The sequence below is a fragment of the Pseudonaja textilis genome, chromosome Z, assembly GCF_049901715.1.
Source record: "Pseudonaja textilis isolate UNSWEBS1 chromosome Z, rPseTex1.2, whole genome shotgun sequence".
Taxonomy (NCBI): domain Eukaryota; kingdom Metazoa; phylum Chordata; class Lepidosauria; order Squamata; family Elapidae; genus Pseudonaja; species Pseudonaja textilis.
In genome coordinates this window covers 34,136,139-34,154,746 of record NC_142008.1, presented here as the reverse complement: position 1 = coordinate 34,154,746, position 18,608 = coordinate 34,136,139, and the positions used below count along the sequence as shown (strand labels likewise).

Below are 18,608 nucleotides of genomic sequence, written 5' to 3'. Positions count from 1 at the left end.
GAAGTGATTCAAGGGAAACTGAGAAAGTGTCTATAGACCCCTCATTACCTGGACATGATTTGTTTCAATGCTTCCCCTCAGGATGCCAGTATAGGGCAATGCATGCCAGAAATCTAGACACTAGGACAGTTTTTTTTCTCTTGTGCCTTCACTCTGCTGAACACCTAATCCTTATTGTATTGTTTTATGCCTGTATATTTACTCATGTTATATGACATTATTATTATTATTATTATTATTATTATTATTATTATTATTATTATTATTATTATTATTATTATTATTATTAGTGCAGTAGTATGATTATTATTACTCTGTTGCTCTGCTGTACATTGGGCAGTTCTTCTACACTGGAGATAAATTCCTTGTGTGTCTAATCACATTTGGCCAAATAAAATATTCTATTTAGATAACATCAGTTTGTGAAGTTGGATATAATGTTTGTCAGCTTTAGCTTCAAGTCAGTTCCAACATTCTTAGTTCCACATACAGGATGATGCTTTCAGCTTTTCTGCTGACCATGTCAGTAAAATTGACAAGAACAGCATGTTTTGTGCATTGTGCTACTTGCATTAGTACAAATAGTGCACAAACACAAAGTTTGTGAAAGAATGGGGTATACTGTATTTCAATCTCCTTTTCAAATTCAAAGTTTTAGTAATTAAAAAAACCCTACAGTTCTTTCTTTACTCAGTTGTGATCTGAGAACATGTATAGTTGCATGATAAAATGTTACTAAGGTATTTTTAATGTGTATTTTATGCCAGTAGAATATTTATCTTCACATTTTAAAATATCCTTTTGTATTAGAGTTTGAATATATAAGTCTTGAGTATGCTTTTAATATGAAAATATTAAAAAGATTGCATTAGGAAAATTTGAATTATTTGGTTAGGTCCAGATTTGAATGGAATTTGAGTCTCTAGATCCTAAGCCAATACCTTAATGTAGGCTTTAAATTTAAACTTTATCTTTGCCTTGCAACTTCTTTAACTAACAATCTCATGGAAAACTCACAAGATGAATCCTAAATCTGCAATTAGAAAACAGAGATTATATGTCTATCAAAATTAGTAAAACATAAGTTAGTCATGACTATAAGAGGTTTTTCTATTCTAGTCATAGTCTTACGATATTATTAAGACTGCAATTTCATATTCACTGAATATATATTATGTATTATACAGTAAACATTTGTCCTGTTTCTTTATAAAGTATTATGGTTAAAAATAACCTACGTACCTATAAATATATAGCCAAAATTTTGGAAGCTATTTATTTTATACTATATATTTATTTCCAAATAGAACAAAGTCCCAGGAGCATTAAGTCCCAGGAAGTTTTAGACATATTATTTTCTTCAATTTCTTACAGAATCAACTGGATTTCTGATGTTGTGGTTGTGGTCTCTCCAGAGAATATTGAAATAATGAAATCTATTATTAGAAAATATGGCCATGAGCGAACAACAGTAGTGGAAGGAGGACTAACCCGTCACAGATCTATTTTCAATGGATTGAAAGTATTTGTAAAAGGCAATACATTCTGTGTTCCACTCCAGAAACCAGAAATAATAGTAATCCATGATGCTGTCAGACCATTTGTTGAGGAGGATATTCTTTTTAAAGTGGTTATGGCTGCAAAAGACCATGGGGTAAGTATTATAAAAGATCTATTAAGTAAGTATTATAAAAGATCTGTTGCAAAGCAATATGCAGTTAGTCTTTTCCTCTCCATTAATATGCATAACTAAGAATTATTAATTAAGATTAAAAAAAATACACAAGGTACAAGAGTTATGTACCCATGGCAGAGGTGGTATTCAGCAGGTTCTGACCAGTTCTGGAGAACCGGTAGCGGAAATTTTGAGTAGTTCGGAGAACCGGTAGTGGAAATTTTGAGTAGTTTGGAATACCACCTCTGATTGTCCCTGACCCCATCTCTTCTCTGCCTCCTGAGTCCCAGCTGATCGGCTGGGTCTTCTTTTGTTGCCCTCACAGGAGAATGGAGCTGGAAAGCAGGTTAGTGGGGTGGGGAGAGAATGAGGATTTTGTAGTATCCTTTCTCTGGCGCGGAGTGGGAATGGAGATTTTTCAGTATCCTTCCCTGTCACGTCCACCAAGCCATGCCATGCCCACCAAGCCACGCCCACAGAACTGGTAGTAAAAAAAATTGAATCCCATCACTGACCCATGGCAACTTGTAATTTATTTTTCTTGAAAGGATAAGAGTGTCAAGTACAAAATGGGCACATTGCTTTTAGAAATGAATGGATTTTAATTGCAGTTTGTAGTAAATCATTGTGCTGGCTTTGTAACCTTTGACTGTTAGCCATCTGAAAATATAATTAACTTCAGTAAAATATATTTTAAAACAATTAAGGGTTTAAGTCACACTTAGCAAAATGTTTTATTGGTTATCAGAGTCCATCTCAATCTTTCATAAATAAAGATTGTTTAATGTTCTATAATTTAAATGGTTAAACCAAATGAGATACCGAATATTGAACTTGAATATTTTAATAGGATAACTTAAATAAGAAATGCTTTACTTTGGTAAATTTCTTTAATTTATTAAACAAAGAATCAAGAGTATGTTATAGATGTCAGAAATAATTAACATAAACAGACATAATTGAAATAGTTTTACAAATAATATTAGCCATATTGATTTTTACATAATCTGTTGCATTTTCACCTAGTACATCAGAACATTTTAAATATTTATCCCAAATTATTTAGTAAAATCTCTTCTGTATGAGGAATAATTTTTTTGTTACACTGCTGTAAGTAAGACACCAAAAGCTAGGCTTGTGTGTGTGTGGGAGGGGGCAGCTAAGCAGAGGAGAAAATGAAAGAAGCATTTGATGGTTTCAGAGTAAAAAGAATAAAATAACATGATCAGCATAAACTAAAAGAGAAACACTTATGATCTTGTAACAAGTTAAAGAACCATTTTATAAATAAGAATAGATGAAGATGTACCGTGTTATTGGTAAAAAGAATTATTTAATCAGTCATCTGAGTAAATGATAGAATATACTGTCATGTCGTCTAAGATTCTAGCAAAAAATCATTGAAAGCAAATATAAATTTAAAGTTCCTGTTTTAACTTTAATATTTTAGGGTTGTGATAATGGGATTTTAAAATATATTCATCTCCAGAATGAATTTAGAAGATTTTTGGTTTAAATTTCTTAACCAGTTCTGTGGTCATGACCTAATTTGTGGGTGTGGCTTGGAGGTCATGTGGCTGGCTGGGCGTGGCTTGTATGTAAATACCATAAATATTTACATACATACAATATTTACATCCATCCATAAAAAAGCAACTTTTACCCAAAATCAGGCAAAGGAGGCAGGCAGATTGAGTTGCGTGGAGAATCACAGATTCACTCACAGATCTATCTTTCTGCAATCTGCTGCCTGAATCATCATTGAAAAATAGAAGCTTCAGTCTTAAGGAAGGTTCAGCTCTGCTCTCAGGCCACTTCTCCCCCCTCCAAACCCCTGAATGCAATCCCTGACTGGGCTTCGGGGAAGCTTCCTGGGTGAAGGCAAAGCAGTAGAACAGTGATTTAGATTAGCTAGAAAACAAGAAATCTGATGATTTCCTGCTTTCTGGTAATCTAAATTGTGTGGCACAGCTGATAATCGGAAAACTGATCTTCGGGAGAAAAAAAAAAGGAAAAATAGCAACTTACCAAAAATTAGCGAAGGCACAATGCAGGCAAGTTAGATGGCACGCATATGAGATAAAGAATGACTGGGCGGAGTGGGGAGAGGCGGGTGGGAAGGGATGGGCCAGCCAGTGTTGCAATTTGCCATTTCTCCAAACTACGCAGAATAGTAATACCTGGTTCTATAGAACTGGTCCGAACTGGTAGAATCCCATCTCTGTTTATGCGGTTCTTGATTAAGTGAAATTTGTGTTTTATTTTTTTTCTGAAAATAGACAAAAACAACAACAACTTGTATTTATGGGTTTAATGATTGGAAAGGAAAGAACTGAAAAAGGAGAGACCCATGAAGTAAACTTAGTTTGAGATGATAAAATATAAATGCATTTATAATTGCTATAAAAAGATTGGAAACCTCTAACATTTAATCTTTTTACCATATATTCAAAATGGACAGTGATTAAGATATACGTACATATATGTATATGTATACACACATGTATAATATGTATATATAGTTGTGTATACAGGTAGTCCTCAACTTACAATAGTTCATTAGTAACCGTTCAAAATTGCAAAAAAAAGTGACTTATGACCAGTTTTCATAGTTATGCAGTCCCATGGTCACATGATCAAAATTCAGATGCTTGGCAACTGATTCATATTTATGACGGTTTCCTGGGATCATGTGATCATCTTTTGTTACCTTCTGACAAGGACAATTGATAAACCAGATTCACTTAACAACTCTAGCAAGAAATGTCATAAAATCTCATAAAATTCACCAAATGTCTCACTTAGCAACACACACACACACACACACACACACACACACACACACACACACTCTGAGAGTGGGCAACAGAATTTCCTTTTAAATATTTACCAGTGTGCACACAGTAAAAAATGACAATAAAGGATATCTATCTATATTTCATTTCTATTTGCTGAGCACTTTTCTTTTTCTTAATTTTCATTTTATTTTAGATTTGTATTATTTTGGCTTGTAAAATCTTTCTCAATAAAACTATTATTAAAAAAAACAAAGGAAAACAATAGGAGCACATCTAAATTCAGTTTTTTACATCTTGTTTTTAATGAGAAGCATATTCATTCTTCTTGAAATAAGGAATGGAATAATCGGAGTGATGGCTAACCTTTTGGACACCAAGTGCCCAAAGCGCACATGCGTGTGTGCACCCCCAAAATGCAAGTGCGCGCCCATCCTGTGCATGTGCCCCATCCCTGTGCATGCATGATCCCCCTGCATCCTGCATATGCAGGCACCTACCCATGCCCCTGTGCATATGCATGTGATCCCCGCATGTATGTGACCTCAATGCATGCGTGGCAGAGACCCAAAGACCAGATGGGAGGTGCATGCGCAACAAAGTGGAGCGCATGCCCAGAGAGAGGGCTCTGCATGCCACCTCTGTCATGTGTGACATAGGTTCACCATCATGGATCTATGGCAAGTTTAGATGCAATAACTATTATGAAGAAAATAATAACTGGCTCATAATACAAATTCCAAAAGGAGAAAGGAGAAATTATTATATGGTGATCCCCAGCCAATCCTTAATGCCTTTGAAAAAACGTCCTGTTTAATTACAAAATAACAGAGTTGGAAGAGATCTTGAAGTCTTAATCTTCTATTGCTGGAGACAATACCATTTTGGACAAGTGGCTGTCCAGTCTTAAAAGCCTTTAGCCCAAATTTTTTCCTTAATACTAGATTACTCTTTGTTAAGCTTCCATCCATTACTTCTTATCTTGTGCTTAAATGCTTTCGGGAATTAGTTATCCCCCTCTTCTCTATAACAGCCCCTCAAATAATAAAAGACTGCTATCATGTCACCTCAGTCCTTTTTGTTAGATGAGACATTCCCAGTTCTTGCAACTGTTCATTATTCTAGTCCATTTAATCTTTTTTGTTGCTCTTCTCTGCACTTTCTAAAGCCTCAATATCAGTGGTGGGATTCAGCTAGTTTGCACCAGTTCAGGAGAACCGGTTGTTAACTTTCTGAGCAGTTTGGTGAACTGGTTGTTGGAAAAAATCATTAGGACAGAGAACTGGTTGTTAAATTATTTGAATCCCAGCACTGCTCAATATCTGTTTTGTAACCAAAATTGGAGGCAGTATTCCAAGTATGGACTTACTAGTGCAGCATAAAGTGGTACTAACACTTCACGTTGATAGTTGATTCTATCTCTCTGCTGATGCAGCCTTAGACCGCATTAGCCTTTTTGACAGCTGTAGCAAACTGCTTTATCATACTAGGAATCCTAGATCTCTCTCACAGTTACTAAACAGTTGTTGAGCTAGGTGCCATCTATTTATACCTGTGAATTTAGTTTTTCTTGCCTAAATATACACTTTTGCTTTCTCACCACTGAATTGCATTTTGCTGGATAGAGCCCAGTCTGTTATATTTTAGAAATATGTCTTATATTCCTGTTTTAAATTTGCTTTTATGTAGAGCTTATGCATAGCTAATGCCTGCATCCATACAAAAGCAATATACATGTTCTCTTTTTTGGCACAGTAAACTGGAGTGTCATGCCTTCCTTATTGATGGCCATTTAGGAAAAAAATATATACAAAGCCTACTCTAAAACATGAAGTGGGATGAATGAGAAATCTACATAAATATTGCTTTGTTAAACATTTTTTATGAAGAGTAATTATTTCCTTTTTAAATTATGTACTTAGACTTCCTAGGTTTTTTTAAAAAAAAAACTTGGCTGAAACTTAACATTAAATCACTCATGCAACAATGATACTGTAAATTCAGATTCTGCATTCCATATGAATAGCATAATTGTATGAAGTCTTAATGTTCTTAAAATGGCAATTGATCAAGTAGGATATTGCACTTTTTAATTCCACTTGTCAGTAGAATAAATTACATTATTACATTTACTAATCAGTTTGTTATTTGCCTGCAGGATTCAAAATGTGCAGCTTATGAGAACTACTAAATTATGCCCTAGTAAATTAACTATATGAAACAATGTCCTGATTATGTTAGAATATAGCTTTGTAACCAATTAAATTCCATTTATGTTTTGAAGCAATTCATAATTAAACTTATACATTTCTAAAAACCCATTTTTTGTTGCCAATACAAGTTGTGAAAGGTAGTGAAAACAGAAGAAGGCAGCATTCCAATGCTCCTAGCAATTTTATATTGCCAACAGTTTTAACAGTACCACAAGGAAAGATGTTTTCAGCACGGCCTTTTTTTTTAAAAAAGAAACTTGTCAATCCTGAAAGATAGGACTAGTCTTCTTAACTTTAAAAAGTCCAATTTTCTCATGAACTCTTATAACTAAACTTCAGTTTATTTTGTTATGACTCCAGGAATAAGTTAATATCATGCTTGTGCTTTTTCTTTAAAACTTGGACTTTTATTTCATCAATGGCAAAAAAAAAAACCCTTAAATGGGGGTGTTTTGACATTCAAATATAGCTGTAGTCATGATTAAGTCAAATAAAGATAGATTTTCATATGAATGGTGACTATAATAGTATATGTTGGCAGATTCAAAAAAATACATTACACTAGTCTCCCAGTTTTAACCATATTGTCTATGCAGAGACAATACTTGGCTCATTGCCAGTGTGAAGTTATCAGTTTGCATCCCCTAAAGCAGGGCTCTCAAGCCCCCTGGCTATGGCCACTACTGGACCTTGATTGTATGTTGTGGTTATAGCAATAGCATTTAGATTTATATACCATGTTATAGTGCTTTACAGCCCTCTCTAAGCGGTTTACAGAGTCAGCATGTTGCCCCAACAATTTGGGTCCTCATTTTACAGAACTCGGAAGGAAGGAGGGCTGAATCAACCTTACCTTGGTGAGATTTGAACTGCCACATTTCAGGCAGCTGGCAGTCAGCAGAAATAGCATTGTGTGTGTGATTCTAGGTGTCATTTCTGCTTTTCACATTGTTGTTTTTATTACTTTTAAGTTTTACTTGCTTTAATTGATGTCTATTTGTGTGTTTGTCACATGCTAAATACAATTCAGTTTTCTATGCTGATAAATGTAATATAACTGCATATCTATCCAAAAAACTAATTAAAATGATTGAAGTCAAATATTACATTATTACAAGAAGAATATTCAAACTTTGCGTAAAGAAAAAAAAGTAAATCCCTTAAATATACAACTATATATACACACACAACTATGCAACTGTTTCTAGAGCTATATGTTTGTTTATACCTTTATTCTAGAGCTATATGTTTATTTATATATTCATAGTGGTTTATGAGCTGAATTAGTTGTTACTTGACTTAAATTTACAGATGCATTGAAATTCTTTCATTTTCAACAGTTTATCAACATTTATCTTTTAAAATATTGGGGTTGGGTCTTTTTTGCTCAAAACTGTTAGGACTTCATTTTGAAAAGAAAATTAGGATACAAATACATAAAACGTGAGTATATACTCAAGCCAGCTTTTCCTAACTTTCTCTCATCTGTACCAGGCTTCAGGGATAAAGCATTTCCAGCACAATTACTGCATGTCATTTCATTGAAAAGTGCAAGACCATAAATGATCAACAGCCTTAAGCTATGCATCTTTTTTTCTGATTTCCAATTTGCCTCAGTGTAATTGAAAAACAAGCTACTGTTGTTACAGAAACCTGTAGAAACTTGTACCTAACAATAACTCAGCAGCTTTTCTTATGTGGCTCTTTGTATTAGATACAGAAAAATAAATCTTTTTCACATGTAATAATAGCTAGAGTTCTAATTTGGGCTGATTATGATCATTTGAAATTATAATAGAAGCTGCTTCATTACTGCTGCTTGGTTTTCCTGACAGTGGGACTGGCTACATAAACCAGGAAGGCACCATTAATTTTATACTTAAATTAGATTCTGAAAAAAATATATGTAAATCTTCTTATACTGCATTCTAGTTGCATTCTGCCTTGAATTCATCTTAAGAGGTTCATTCATTGGATAAATCTCTGTTCTTGTTCATTGAATGATGTGCAGTTGTTCAAATCCAAAAAAGGAAAACTGTCTTGGATCTGATAAAGGTCATGGTATACATCAATAGTATTTTAAATATAATGACATTTTAAACATATCGATCCCAAACAGATGAAAACTTATTTAAGCTAATTCATCCTTGGATCACTTATCTTTGATATGGCAGATGATGAGATTTACCATCAGACTTTCAATCATCTTTCATGTCATTCTCACTATTGTGCATTGTGCATGTTTACCTCTAGTACAGGGGTGTCTAACCCTTTTGGTCTCCTGTGCTGAAAATTGCTCTTGTGCGCGCATGTGCCAGCACCCAGAAGGCAATGTGTTAGGACCTCCCAAGCCCCCTGGGCATGCACATGTGCGTGCAATCCCCACATGCAGTGTGCATCTCTCACGCACTCCTGTCTCCTGGGCATGCACACCAGATACCTGATAATCAGCTGGCGGGCGGTGCACACGCATGCATAGTGGGGCTCTTCTGGGTGACCTCTCGTGTGCCACTGCATGCCACTTCTGGCATGTGTGCCATAGGTTCACCATCACGGCTGTAGTACTTCCTAAACAATATAGATAGATTATCTGAACTCCATTGTATTCCATTCAATTCTCTAACCAGCTGCAATTAAGTATACTTTCCATTAATCAAAGTATGCCTGCTAACCTGTCAAGTAAAAAGCTCCACATTGATGAATTAAAAATCCTCATTTGTCACATATATTGAAAATGCTAATCAACAACTAGTAGAGCTGCAGAATCACTAGAGTTGCTGGCACTGCAGCAGTTGTAAATTCACTACTTTTTAAAACTGTTGGTAGAGTGCATGTTGTGCTGATCTGACCAAAAGCTTCTCACCATGTTCAAAATTCTGTGCTTACTTACAAGCAAAGCTAAAGCTAAAGGTTTGTTCCAAGCAAAGAAGTTAGTTTTTAAAAATTTTCTCTGAAACAGAATAAGGCTATCATATTAATGTACATATTAATCTTGTGCTTTTTTTGTTCATTCCTATTTGGACAAAAACTGGATGTTTTGTTTCAGGTCTTTTATAATCTGTCAATTGCTGTGCTAAACTGATATATACAAAATACAGTAAATGAATGTCTATCATCTCTCTCTCTCTTTCTCTCTCTCTATCATCTATCATCTTTATCTGTTCAGGCAACTGAGGTCTGAAAGATAGACAGTTTTTCAAAGAGTTCTGGAATGCCATTAGGGTGGAAGCCTAATTGTGTGTACTAAATCCTAGCCTGAAATCTGATTGAAATTGGTCCAAATCCCTTGTTTCAGGTGCTCTGTAATTGTAATATTAAAAAAATATTGCATGGTCTCTTGAAGAGAGAAAATAACACCTCATGTGTCAAAGAAGCCAACACAACAACTTGGAGCCACCAGAAATAACTTCTCTCATTCTCAGATAATAGTATCCTGGATTGTATTTGCTCATACTGTATTTGTGTTTTGACTTTTTTGCAGATATATGAAAATCATATTTTTTCATAGTCATCTATTTTTAATAAATAGTTGGTGTTATACAAACTGCTTGGATAACTTAACCACACTATGTAGATGATTTTTCTTTAAGAGAATAATCATTTTTGCAATGGAAACCTTTTACAGAAGTTTAGGAACTGTAACAAACCATTTTACAGCACAATGTATTTCATTGAATATCTATTCAAAATTTCCTCTTTTTAAGAACTTATACTGTGGGAAATGTGATCTGGATATTCTATGTGGTTGCTATTATCAGTGCTACAGTATGAAACTGCATCTTTCAAGATAATGATTTAGATCAGTGGCTCCCAAAGTGGGTGGTACCACCCCTGGGGAGGGATGCCTTAGGGGGGCACTAAGAGGCAAGGGGGGCAGCAGGAGGGCGCTAAGAGGTGGCAGGGGGGCGTTCGAGGTGCCATCCCTGCAGGCTCAATGACTGCCGGCCACGCAGCCCATTGATTGTTTCATTGCTCTGTAGCCGACGCCTCAAATGCGGAACTCGTGCAGCGAGCCTTGCCAAGCCTGGGAGGGGGAGAGGTGGGAGGTGGCGGAAAGGGGACTCCTTAGCTTGCAGGCTGCCCTCTCTGGTGGAAGCAGTGGAGGCATGCCAGAAGGCCTGAAAGCAAAACCCTCCCAAGGCACGCAGTGGAAGGGGTGGGTGGTCCGGTGTTAGGGCCCCCTTCCCCAGAGGAGAACAAGGAAGCGCGCAGCGCCTGCCTGGCCTCCGCCTCTCCAGCCAGCCAGGCTTGCACACAGGATGTGGGTGGGTGCAGTTGTGGCTCTCCAAGGCGCGTGACTTGGTTCAGTTCGGCTCTACGTGGCTGGCCCAGACCAAGAACCTAGCCTCCCTCTGCAGCCTGGTTCTTCCAACCAAGCTCTGCACTTGCTTGCTTTCCAAGTGATCGTTCCCTCCGCCTTCCCCTCCGTCGGTCTGAGCTGCTTCTGCATGCCTTCCTTCTCCTGGGAGGAGCGTAAAGATGGGCGGAGTGCTTCCCTGAAGTTGGGAGTCTCTGAGCGTATGCAGAGCACCTCCCCTTGCTTGGCCTGATGGAAGTGGACCTTGGGTCACAGCAAAGAGGGTGAAGTCGGCCGCATCGCTGCCCCAGGGAGGTTGGCATTGCAAAATTGGATGCCAACGAAAGAACTGGGGCAGGGGCTGGAGAAGGGGCAGAGGGGCAGCTGCATTAAGGAGTAGGAGATCTTGCCATGGTTTATTGACCAAGACAGAATCAAACAGCATGCTAAACTCTAACCAGAATGGTTGGGTTGATATATTCAGCCCGTGTTTCTCAATCTTGGCAACTTGTGTGGACTTCAATTCCCACTCTGGCTTTGCTCTACTTTCCCAAAGTGCCACTGCTGTCGCATTCCCAAAAGGTCTGTCTGCCTGACTGCCTGCCTTCCTGCCTATCTATCTACCTACCTGCCTGCCTGTCTTTCTGACTACCTACTTACCTACCTACCAATATAGATCTACCTACCTACCTACTTATCTACCAATCTACCTACCTATCTATCCATACATTCATCCCAAAGGTCTGACTGCTTACCTACCTACCTACCTACCTACCTACCTACCTGTCTCTCTCTCTCTCCATCCATCCATGTTTGAAGCACCAGCCCCGCAGGCTCATTTGGAAAGTAGAGCAAAGCCAGTCTGGGAGGGAGGGAGGGAGGGAGAGAGAGAGAGAGAGAGAGAGAGAGAGAGAGAGAGATGATGCATCAGATTGAAATGAGACCTAGTTTAGACTGAGGCCCTTTTCCACATTGAAATATCTTTGCCAGCACATTGAAACATCTTTGGCTTCTATTAAAGGTTTTGTGAACAAAACATGGTCAAGACTATCAGGAAGCTCTCACATTTTGTTGAGGCTTTAAACAGGATCCATTGGACCAGATCTCCACCCTAAAAATTACTTCTGTCCAATGTATTACAGTGCCAATTCTGAAGAAGGCAAAACCAAAATGTACTGGTAAATTACAAGGAGAACACACACACACACACACACACACACACACACACACACACACCCTTCTAAACCTGCTGGAGCAGGTGATTGGACTAGAATAGATATCTCATTATCCTTCTCCTCCTTCCCTCCCTCCTTCTTTATTTCTTTTTCTTTCTGTCCCTTCCTTCCATCCTCCCCCTTTCTTTGTCCTTTTTTCTTTCTTTCCCTTTTCTCTTTCTTTCCTTCTCTCTTTCTCTCTCTTTTCTCTCTCTCTCTTTTCCTCTCTCAGGCTCACCCCATTGACTTGACTTGCTTGGGCAGCTCCCTCTGGTGCAGTGGGCTCAATGGGGTGGACCTGTGGGGCCGGCACCTAGAACGCGGCAGTGGCAGCACATTTGAAAAGTAGAGCAAAGCCAGATGTCAGTAATTTTTGCTGCAAAGAATCACAAAAGCTTCTGGATTGTGCACAAGAAGGGACACGCATGTCAGTGCAATTCAGCAAAATAAAGAGATACAAATAAAACAAATAAACAAGAATAGGCAAAGCATCTCTGATTAGATTTTATTCACAACTAGAATCTAATCAGAGATGCTTTGCCGATTCTAGTCCAATGACCTGCTCCAGCAGGGTTAGAAGGGTTTGAAGGGAGTATGTGTGTTCATGGCTGTCAAAACTCCAAAAACAGGTCAAGTATCTTTGGGGAGGCCAGTCATAAATTAGAACACTTGCTAAACAACCAGCCATTAAGTGAGGACCACTTTGCCAGTCACCTGGCCACGCCCACCCAGTCACATGACCACCAAACCACACCTACCCGGTCATGTGACCAGCAAGCCATGCCCAGCCAGCAAGCCATGCCATCCAGTCACATGACCAAGCCACGCCCACCCAGCCACGTGACCAGCAAGCTACATACTCAAATTAGGTCACGCCCACAGAAATTTGAATCCCTGGATGGGGGGGCACCAAGGATAAGTTTGTAGCACCAAGAGGGTGGTGGACTGAAAAAGTTTGGGAACCACTGATTTAGATGCAGATCTAGTTATGCCTAAAATAAATCCAACAGACAACCTAGAAAAACGTAAACAGATTAAACAGATTTGCGTAGGTCTAGCTAAAATACAACAAGATCTGTATCTAAGCCAAATTACAGTTTAATGTTTCCTGCTATTGTCTCACTCTGAGGTTGTTAATTTTTTCCCCAGTTTTGTTGGTAATTAAAATGATTACAGAATCAATTTAATGCCAAAGAAGTGGTATAAATCCAGTGTCAATTCAATTTTCATTGTACAAAATATGTACTTTGTGAAAAAAAACTATAATATTTAAGTCACATAATTGTGGTTGTTTTTTCCTTGAAGGTGGCATTTCTAAAATGTAAAAGAGGTAATTCTTTAAGATAGTTCTGCTATCAGAAGTGATAATTACAGTTATGGGTAAAGCATGTTGATTATTAAATATATAATTGGTGAGAGTATGGATGTTCATGAACAAGTACATGTTCCTACTTGTTGCAAAAATAAGTGCTCAGTTAATTCTGCTTGAATGTAGAATTTGTAACACATGTATATGAATGCTTTCAAATAAAAGTAGTTTAAATTGTGTAAATTAATATTCAGAGTGCAGTAATATGTGAAAATGTTTGTTAGGGTGAAAAGACAATAATCATATTGATTTATACAGCTATGGAAAAATTTACAACACCTCTAGGTTAAATTATATACCTATTGGGCACAGTAAGAAATTATTTTGTGTGTGCAGGACCTAAAAATAGGCTGGAAAAAGTTTTTGTGATCCTTGTGAACACTAGTTCCACTTGGCAGAGTTCTATCAATAAAAGAAACAAATAGTGGGCAGAATTGGATAAATAAGGAATGTAAATAAGTATTGGTAAATTAAAACCTTCCCAACAAAGTCAGTGACAAGATCAAGGTGATTTTCCTCCCTTGCTTTTGAATATTGTGCTATGGTTGAAGGCCAGATTAATATGATTATTATTTTTAGAAGTGCTAATGTTTAATTTGATGAAATGGACAATTGGCGACATGAATTTGAAAATTGTTACATAGTTTTAATGTACTTTTGTATTTTCTTTATTCTTGTACAAATAGAGCTGAATTTTTGATAGGGGAAAGAAACTTGTTCTCAAAGTTCTTATTACTAATCACTTCCTGTAATTGGAGGATTTTTAAAATAACTTTGCCTTATTTAGGATTAAATTGACTGCTAGACTTTAATTATTTGAAAACTGTAGCCCAAAAGATATGGAAAGCACCAAACAGGATATGGCTTTGCCTGAAGGATTTGCTGGAATAGTTGATATCATTTTATCTGATGGAGGATAAGCTTTTCCAACTTCAGGTGCTTTAAATATCTGTGACTTTAGCTTTAATTTAATTTTTATTTATTAATTAAATCTGTTTTTATTTATTAATTAAATCTGGGGACGAGCGGTCTGCCACCTCCAAGTGGTGTCCCCTGGATGCGCGAAGCCGTCAAACGCTGACCGTAACTGAGAGCAGACCCTCCGGCGACAGGCCCACGCGACAGGCCGGCTGGAGTACTCAAATGCCGCATCAACATGATGGAAACGTCCACTACAAAACACACGTCCAATGCTACCGCGTTCGGGGGAACCGACGGGCGCAGGAGACCATTGGCCTGCGCCAAAAATCAACGAAATGGTCCACGTGGAAAGCACGGCCGTGTGAAAAAAGCAAGCGGGGAACAGAGGACTGCCAGGCGCTCAAGGTGGCCACCTGGGCGTGGATTCGCTGACTGGACGCTCGACCGAGATCGTCAGGGCCATGCGGGACAGGAAGCTGGACATCTGCTGCCTCCAGGAAACTTCGCTGGAAGGGCAACAAGGCTACGACTATAGACGGCTACAAGATCATATACACCAGCTGTAAGGAAAACCGCGGCGGTGTAGCTGTGGTTGTCAGTCCAAGCTGGCAAAGTTCCGTCGCAGAAGTTAAGCGCCTCACAGAACGACTGATGATAATCGTCGTAGCGACCGAGAGGCAGCGCCTACACATCTTGTCCGCCCTACGCCCTCAGACCGGATGTCACGAGGAGGAGAAGGATACCTTCTGGGAACTGCTCGACATCCAACTCAGGCAGATCCCACACGAAGACGACATCATCATCTCGGGCGACCTGAATGGTCATGTAGGGCGGGACAAAAGCGGACACCAGTGCCACGGTGGGCACGGCACAGCGATACGAATGAGAATGGCCAGAGGATCCTGGACTTTGCCGACTCCCATGATATGACCATCACGAATACCTGCTTCATTAGGCGAGAATCTCAACTCCTCACCTACCATAGCAGAAACGGGAGCCACCACACACAGATCGACTACATCATCGTGCGACGAAGAGCCGCTAAAAGCGTGCTCAACGCCAAGGCGTGCCCGTGCGAATCGAGCAGTCAGCACAGGCCGCTGATGGCGAAGATCAGGATCAGCAAGCCCAAGACCAGGATTGACAAAAGAAATGCAGACCAGCCACGAATCAAGTGGTGGAACCAGAAGAAGATGGCGGGACCCCTCATCAAACCGGAGCAGTTCCACAGATGGTCGACGGGCCACAGGAAGCGTGGTCCATGCTGAAGAGCACTGTTCACACTGCCGGCTGCCAACAGCTTGGTTGCACCAAGCCAGGACGAGACGCATCGAGCGAGATACATGGCTCTGGACACCAGAAGTACAAGATGCCGTACACCTGAAGAAACGGCTCTACAAGGCCTTTCTTCAGGACAAGACCAGCGAGAAGCTCTGCGAATACAAGGCGGCCAAAAAGGCAGCCAAGAAAGCAGTAGCGACAGCCAGAAGCTCCCACTCACGATGACATCTACGAGAAGCTGAACACGCGAGAAGGCGAGAATGAGATCTACCGCCTAGCCAAAAGCAGACACAGGAAGACCCTGGACATTGACCAGTTTCATGGGATCAACGACGAAAGGGGAAATTTGATCGTCAACCCCAGAGACGCTGCGGAGAGGTGGCGGCAATACTTCGAGAAGATCTCCACCGAGGAGTTCCCACACCCACGAACCCCGCGAGGTGACCCAGTTGAAGGCCCAGTCTCAGGCATTTATGCCAGCGAGTCGCCGACGCCATCAAGGCCATGAAAAGCGGTGAGGCAACAGGACCAGACGACATCCCTGCCGACTTCTGGAAAAAGGCACTACCGGGCTCGGCATTGTGGCTGTGCGAGCTGTTCAACAACATCGTCTCCACGGGAAAAGTGCCACACGACTGGTACCGCAGCACCACTGTTCCGATCTGGAAGGGAAAGGGCAGCCCAGCGGACTGCTCCAACTACAGACCGGTCAGGTTACTGTCACACACTATGAAGATCTTTGAACGCGTCCTTGATAAGCGCATTCGGGACACCGTCGACATCAGCGCAACCAGGCTGGATTCATCAAGAACTGCGGCACCACCGACGCCATCTTCGGTGTGCGGATGCTGATGGAGGCTCACAGAGAGAAGAAAATCCCGCTCCACACCGCCTTCCTAGACTTGGAAAAGGCCTTCGACCGAGTCCCGCACGATCTCATCTGGTACGCACTGCGAGACCACGGCGTGCCTGAGCTGCTCGTACAATGGGTCCAACTCCTATACAGGTGTCACAAAAGCCGTGTAAAAGCGGCAGCTGGGATATCAGAGGAGTTTAATATTACCGTCGGCGTACACCAGGGCTCTGCTCTCTCACCACTGCTGTTCATTCTGGTGATGGACACAATTACACACGACCTGTACACGCCCGCCCCATGGACGCTGCTCTCGCCGATGATGTGTTCCTGGCCAACCTGTGCAAGGCTGAACTAGAGCACCGAGTCCAACAGTGGCACGACCGCCTCGAGCAGTTCGGGCTCCGGCTGAACCTAAAGAAGTCCGAATACCTGACCACTGACAATGAAATGACAGGCTCCATCCACGTGAACGGGCAGGAGCTACCGCGCGCCTCCACCTTCAAGTACCTGGGAACTACTCTTGGGGAAGAAGGCCTACTACAAACTGAGGTGGCAGCCAGGATCAATGCAGCGTGGGGCAAATGGAAGTCCGTCACGGGCGTCCTCTGTGACAAGAAGATGCCGATGCGCCTGAAGGCGAAAATCTATAACTCTGTGGTGCGCCCGTGGCCATATACGGCGCAGAGTGCTGGCCGACGACCAAAGAAGTCAAAGCAGACTCCAGATAATGGAGATGCGAATGCTCCGATGGTCGGTAGGCCTCACCCTACTCGATCGCGTCAGGAACGAAGAAGTGCGTAGACGGTTCAACGTCGTGCCCATCCCCACGGTCATGAGGCAGTCCCGCTACGATGGTTCGGCCACGTGAGCCGCGCCAAGGAAGAATCCATCATCAAATCTGTAATGAAGGTGACTGTCGGAGGAGCGAGACCGCGTGGTAGACCTAAACAACGCTGGATGGACACGATCAAGGCCGATCTAGAGATCGCGAAGGCAGACCCGACACACGTGGCAGACAGAGAGGTGTGGAAGCAGTACTCAAGGACATTAGCGGACCTCGCCCGAGCGCGAGACAAACGCTGAAGAAAAAGAAGAAGAAGAATTAAATCTGTTTGCCATCTATCTTGCTGTGGGGCTACTATAGATGACTTACAATGGAGAAATGAAAAAAGGATAAACACAACAGTAGCAAAGTAGTGGAACAATAGTATAAATAATAAAAAAAACAATGACAATATAGCAATATAAGAATAAAAGATGGGCGAGTGGAAAAGCAAGGAGTAAAGGGAAAGGTTGGATTTGCTATCAATCTAGTAGTCATTGCCAGTGTGATACTGTCTTAACTTCCTAAGTCAAATAAAGAAATCATGACTGGAACAGTTTTCCTAGAAAATTGTCCTTCTCAAATATACATTAATTTAATAGTAAAATTAATTTTAGATTTCACCTAAAAAGACTACGGAGTAATTTTCAAGATATGCTTTACATATCTTTCATATGTTATAAAAATGATAGTTATTATTTATATTAATCTAATTTATATTAGAAATTAATTCACCATTTTCATGAATGCTTTGCATAGGATATCTATAAGTATATCCTGGTGATGGAATTTGTGTATTCAGTGTGGTTATAAATAAAGGTCTGCTCACCTGTTACATTTTAGCATCTTGTGTTACATGTTTTATGTGTAGAAACTGTCATGTTTAGAACATTTATGAAAGTGTGTGTGTGCGCGCGCACGTGCGCGTGTGTATGTGAAAAGAGACAGACATCCTGATCTCTGGAACTAAAAATTTAAATTGTTCGCTAAGCTTTCGTCAGCTTCTGCTAACACCATCAGAGTGTAAAACTGTTAAGGAGATACGTGCTTTTATATAACATTAACCAAAGGCGCATGAGTTTGACAGCATTCTCTCTAGTTCCTTCCCTCATCCCAACAGACTTCTATCTTAAAGGCCCCTTTGTTTTGTCCACTAGATTCATT

General features: G+C 40.2%; 1 protein-coding gene across 1 annotated transcript in view; it reads left to right on the top strand.

Moving 5' to 3' along the window:
- The window catches only part of CRPPA (CDP-L-ribitol pyrophosphorylase A), a 57,692-nt gene that overhangs the window by 7,173 nt on the left and 31,911 nt on the right, over positions 1–18,608 (top strand). The window contains exon 2 of the mRNA XM_087917635.1: positions 1,375–1,654. Coding sequence (XP_087773761.1) covers positions 1,375–1,654 — 280 coding nt within the window. The remainder of the gene's footprint in view (positions 1–1,374; positions 1,655–18,608) is intronic.